This window comes from Eschscholzia californica, unplaced genomic scaffold (assembly GCF_041429995.1).
Source record: "Eschscholzia californica isolate CP2 unplaced genomic scaffold, dmEscCali1.0.p SCAF_3, whole genome shotgun sequence".
NCBI lineage: Eukaryota > Viridiplantae > Streptophyta > Magnoliopsida > Ranunculales > Papaveraceae > Eschscholzia > Eschscholzia californica.
The window spans coordinates 33,216,420-33,221,897 of record NW_028238420.1 but is presented as its reverse complement, the minus strand read 5'-3'; the positions used below and the strand labels follow the sequence as shown (position 1 = coordinate 33,221,897).

At 36.1% G+C, this 5,478-nt stretch overlaps 1 protein-coding gene across 1 annotated transcript; it reads left to right on the top strand.

Moving 5' to 3' along the window:
- The first annotated feature begins 2,399 nt into the window (after positions 1 to 2,399).
- On the top strand, positions 2,400 to 4,100 carry LOC147549674 (transcription factor MYB102-like). The gene is made up of 3 exons (XM_086668474.1): positions 2,400 to 2,629; positions 2,736 to 2,865; positions 3,036 to 4,100. Exons 1-3 carry the CDS (start codon positions 2,497 to 2,499, stop codon positions 3,856 to 3,858), a joined length of 1,086 nt encoding a protein of 361 aa, XP_086524600.1. The 5' UTR covers positions 2,400 to 2,496; the 3' UTR covers positions 3,859 to 4,100.
- The last annotated feature ends 1,378 nt before the right edge of the window (positions 4,101 to 5,478 follow it).

The window sequence follows — 5,478 nt, the reverse complement described above, 5'->3', positions numbered from 1 at the left end:
AATTTAACATACCGTGGTTCAAAACTACACTGGATTATAAATGTCACGAGTATATTTTGTTTTTATCTTTTACTAATATTAATGGCCTAGAAAGTTAGTATAAATATCTTATTTGCAATAATACTATGAAGATAGAATTGGAAGGTTTAACAAGGTTTAGTACCCTTATTCTATGTATCAATCCTCACATCTCTTACAACCGGTGGGGTGACAACCAATTTTGATATGTTGGGAGATATCACTATTGTCGAACCTAATGTTTACATTACATCTGCGTAGGGGTGGGAAACGGGCGGGCTCGGACGGGCTCGGGCAAGAATGAGCCGGACTCGGGCGGATCGGGCTTGGATAAGCCGAGCCCGCAGTAGGGAGTCGGGCGGATCGGGCCGGACAAAACACGCCATATTGGTGTCCGTAGCCCGTCCTAGCCCGCCTGCCCGAGCGGGTTCCAACGGGCTCGGGCCGGACGGGCTCGGGTTTTTGAGACTTAAAAAATATTAAAAAAAAACAATTCTTTAATAAAAAGAAATTTTGTTGGTACTAGTAAAGTTCTTGATTTTGAACTCTTTCTGTTATAAGAAACAAAACCTAGTTTGGGTATTGATTTTCCATTAAAATTTGATCTAAGAAAACCTATCAATTTGGAGTGATGAGTGTGAGATTTCCAGGTCCATTAAGAAGTATTGTTAAAGAAGCCATGAAATGAAAAAATAAACAAAACCCACAACAAGAAACTACTAATAATCTTTAGATTGAGTGATTGAAACCCTAAAAATCAAAACTCAGGATCAATTTTTTACTGAAACTCAACTATATGGGATTACTAGAGAGGGAAGGAGAGAGATTATCATAGGGTGAAACCCTAAACTAGAAATTTAGGAAAACTTAGACTATAAAAAGATTCAAAAAGATCTTAAACCCTAAATCTTTATACTAACAGATCTGATTTATTAAACCCTAGAACAAACCCTAAATCTCCATAATAACAAATCTTCAAAAAGAGATTAAACCCTAGATTAACATTACTGTCAAAATAATAAACAAAATTACAACCTTAAAAATAAAAAAATTCATATCATCATCATCATTTAACTATATACACCCATTTAAATCTCATATAAGAAAAAAGAAAAACAAACTACACAATCTTTTATGGTCTTTACTCATACCCCACATGAGGAAGAAGAACAGTAGAAGCAGATTAGAGAAACAATTTTACCAACCATATTCGTCATCACTCTTAACCGATATAAAGAAGTAAATTATAGGATGATAAATTAAATAATGAGATGAGTGTTCAATGGTTAAGGATTTAGGGTTCATTGTGGTTTATGCTTTAGTTAGAGAGAGAGGGAGAGGCGGACAGAGAGAGAGAGAGAGAGGCAGACAGAGAGAGAGAGAGGCGGACAGAGAGAGAGATGTGGGTTAGCTTTTTTAGGGTTTCTGCTTTTGGGGAGGGTTTTATCGGAGAAGAACGGGCAACCTGTTTAGATCCAACGACTGATATCTAATTTTAAGAGATAGCCGTTGGATTTAAACAATTCACGCGGATCGTGAGAGTAGGGTTGACGGGCTTATCTTTAATCGGGCTCTCTCTCGGGCTCGGGTAGCGGGCGGACTCCATCGGGCGGGTAGCGGGCGGGCTTTTCGGGCCGGGACTCAAATTTGAGAGCATGTCTGAGTCCCGGCCCTATAAACCCGAGTCATCGGGCCGGGTAAGCCCGGCTCGGGTTGGCTTCGGTTATCGGTCTCTCGTGGTTCGGGCCGAGCGGGCCGGATCGCGGGGTTCCGGACCGTTTTCCCAGCCCTACATCTGCGGGTAAAAGTATCATTGAACAAATATTGAATAAGACCTTACTCCTGGATACAATTGAGGCCAATCCAACTCACAAACACAATTGAAAGACAAACCACTAAGTGGGTCACAAATTCTGGACCAAAACCAAATTAGCCCTCTTTCTTGCCAAAGGTGATGTCACTACTTTTGTGGTGGATTTGGAGCCATGCGGCATAAGAGTACGGCGTCAAAATGTCGACTCTCTCTCTCTCTCTCTACATATGAAAGGAAAAAATCGTGGCTGGAAAGAGAGGGGTACGTGGCAAAAATCCATTGCTAATGACAGCTAATGTGAATCCAAAGAGCAAGGAAAGGCTTTTACTAGATTTTCTGAAAATGTTTTTATTTTCAAACACAAGGTGTATTTTTAGAGTGAGAAAATACGTACTCATTCAATGAAGAGTGAAGATGAGGAGAGACGAAATCGAAAATTGATTGAAATCTTCCCCAAAAGTGAGACACGTCTATAGGCCGGCACCGCATACCTTTGACTTCTTCTCTTTTATCTTCTTTCTCTCTCTACATATCTATTTATAAGTACTTATTCTCTCTCTCTATCCTTCCAAAATAATAACCCTTCTACAATAATCACTTCTCACTCTTTCAATTTCATAATTAAAACTTTGATTCAGTTCCAAACTAGCTACATTTTTGAGAAAATGGGAAGAACACCTTGTTGTAATAAAATTGGTCTCAAAAAAGGACCATGGACACCAGAAGAAGATCAAGCTCTTATTGATTATATTCAACAACATGGCCATGGTAGATGGAGAACCCTACCCAAGAATGCTGGTACTTCTTTTTTTTTTTTTGCTCAAACAGAGTTAAATCACTTCATTTCACCAATTCTTGAGAGAAAGAATGTTAACTAAATTGGTATATATTGAATTTTTTGTAGGTCTTCAAAGATGTGGAAAGAGTTGTCGTCTTCGTTGGACTAATTACTTGAGACCTGATATCAAGAGAGGAAAATTTTCATTTGAAGAAGAAGAAAGTATAATTCAATTACATAGTGTTTTGGGTAACAAGTAAGATTACTACTTCCCCACTTTAAGTTTCTCGCTTGTCTCTTTTAATTCGTATTTTGGTTCTATATATTGTAGTTCGAGAGACGACTTTAGTTGAGTAGTAACAATGTAACATGTGTGTAAAACGACTGTAAATGTTAACTGTTTTTTTTTCTCTTTCTGAACATCAGATGGTCAGCTATTGCAGCTAGATTACCTGGAAGAACTGATAATGAAATCAAGAACTACTGGAATACCCACATCAGAAAAAGACTTATTCAAATGGGAATCGACCCAGTAACACATAATCCTCGACTTGATCTTTTAGATCTCTCTTCATTTCTATCCTCATCTATGTGCAATTCATCTCATCAATTCAATGATTCAAGATTACTAGGGATTCATCAACCACTAGTTGATGAGCAAGTACAACTTTTAAGTAGCTTAGCTACTAATCTCTTATCATCTGAAACTGATCAAAATCAAGATTTCTTTCTTCCAGATCTTCAAGAGTATCAACTTTCCAATTCTCACATTCAAAACCAGTTCCAATTTCAGCCCAACCAAATTCAAGAACTACAAGCTTGCTCATCATCAACTACTACTCCTTTTTCAAATGATCAAACTCAATTAGTCATCCAACCCAATGTTCAAAATTTTCTATCAAACCCTATAAACTTCTGCCAAAATCAAGAATCTAATTTATTGGAAGATAATGTGATCATGCCTTCTAATTTGCTAGAAAATATGTTACCAGTACAAGATTATGGTTATTACAACTCGGGACAATCGACAATCATCGATCCTTTATTCGACTATTCAAACTTTCAATACAATAATTCAGTTCAAAATTGTAGTAATACTTTTGGTTCGGTTATATCAACAACATCATCAAGTACTCAAACACCATTGAACTCAAGCTCAACTTATATCAACAATAGTAGTACTGAAGATGAAAAGGATAGTTACTGTAGTAACATGTTGAAGTTTGAAATCCCTAGTATTTTTGAGTAAATTAGTTCATGTAATTAATGATATTTTATGTACTATACATGAGAATCATTAGTATAATAGTATAAGTTCATAACCCTAGTTGCTTAGAGTTGTAAATCATACACTTGGATGATAAGTTGTTTTGTTGTTGATCAGTGTATGTTGATACTGTAAAACCCTAGCTACTTAGTAAGGTTTTGTTGTAATTTTTTTTACTTTAGAGGGTAGCATCTTTCTTTTTATGGAAAATTTGATTTGCATTATTGAGATTGTTTCAATTATATTTTATTAATGAATTATTAGCTTCTTATCAAGTTAATAATAGATTTATTAGTTGGAGTCAAAGAAAGGAAGACATGGGTTATGGGTCCGAGGACTCTTTTTTCTTTCATGTCACCTAAACAAACAACTTAATGAATCTTCCAAAGAAAAAAAAATCTAGTTGTACAACCAGGGTAGAAAGTCTGAGAATAGTCCGGAGAAGGGTATTTAACAATCAAGATTATAATATCTAGGTTCTCTCCGCCAAAGTTTTGAGTTGGATTACTACAAACTTAACAGAAAGACACCTTAAAATAGTTGGGCTGCGGTTAGGGAAAAACATAAAAATGTTTGGGCGGTCTTGAAATGCACAAACTCAACTTGATAATCTAGCCTTGTCATCATACACCAACCTAGGTGTGCATGCGAAGAAAAATATGAAGAGATAATTGTCTAGTGCATGTTATTCAAGTGACCAGGTTACAATATATAAGGGTTACATTTACAAGGTTAGAAAGAGAGAGGTAATCGAACACAGAAGCGCCTTAAAAATGTTGGGCTACAATTTGGGAAAAATCTAAAATGTTTAGATCGTACGACATAAAAATAATTTAATCTTAACAAGTGTTAGTTAACACTTAACATGATAGAAAAATTCATTAAGATCTTCTGTATTTGGTGAGAGTTGACTAGGGGTAGGGAGTCCGCTGAATGCCATCCTGAGACCCAATTGATAAGCCAAAATATTAAAACAACAAGTTACTATAGCATTCTTCTATGTATAAAATGTACACTGAAATCACTTACTAAGTTTCACACTTAAAAAACTATCCAAATCAACCTTTTTATGTCTCAGTTATTTTTATCGTAGATAGAGAATTTCAATCTTTGATGGCGATTTTTTTTAAATTTTCTTTTAAAGCTATACTTTGAGTCAACAATTCGTGACTGGACATGATATAAAAGGAGATTATTACCATTTAAAGTGAAGAAAAAAAATACATGCAACTATAGTAGACACGATCTCGTACTTCTTATAAGAGTATATCTAATGGAAGACTCAATAACTTAGAGTTCTATGGGAGAGACTACACGAATGATTAAGCTTTACATTGAAGATGCTTACACTCTAGTCCAACTCTTGCCAGGCTCCACCTCTTTATCAAGCTGCCTAAAAGATGAAATAGAACTTTATAAAATTATTTGACCAGTCAACAGGGTCATCAATCAAAAAAGTTTAGGCCTTTTTGGGTATCAAAAGATACGGCCCATCTTTGACCATTGGCCGACCACACCCTATAATGGATCACCCAAGGCCCACATCTCTCTCCCTAAAGTCCATCGACCGCCCAAACAAAACATTGTTCAATCGTAAAATCT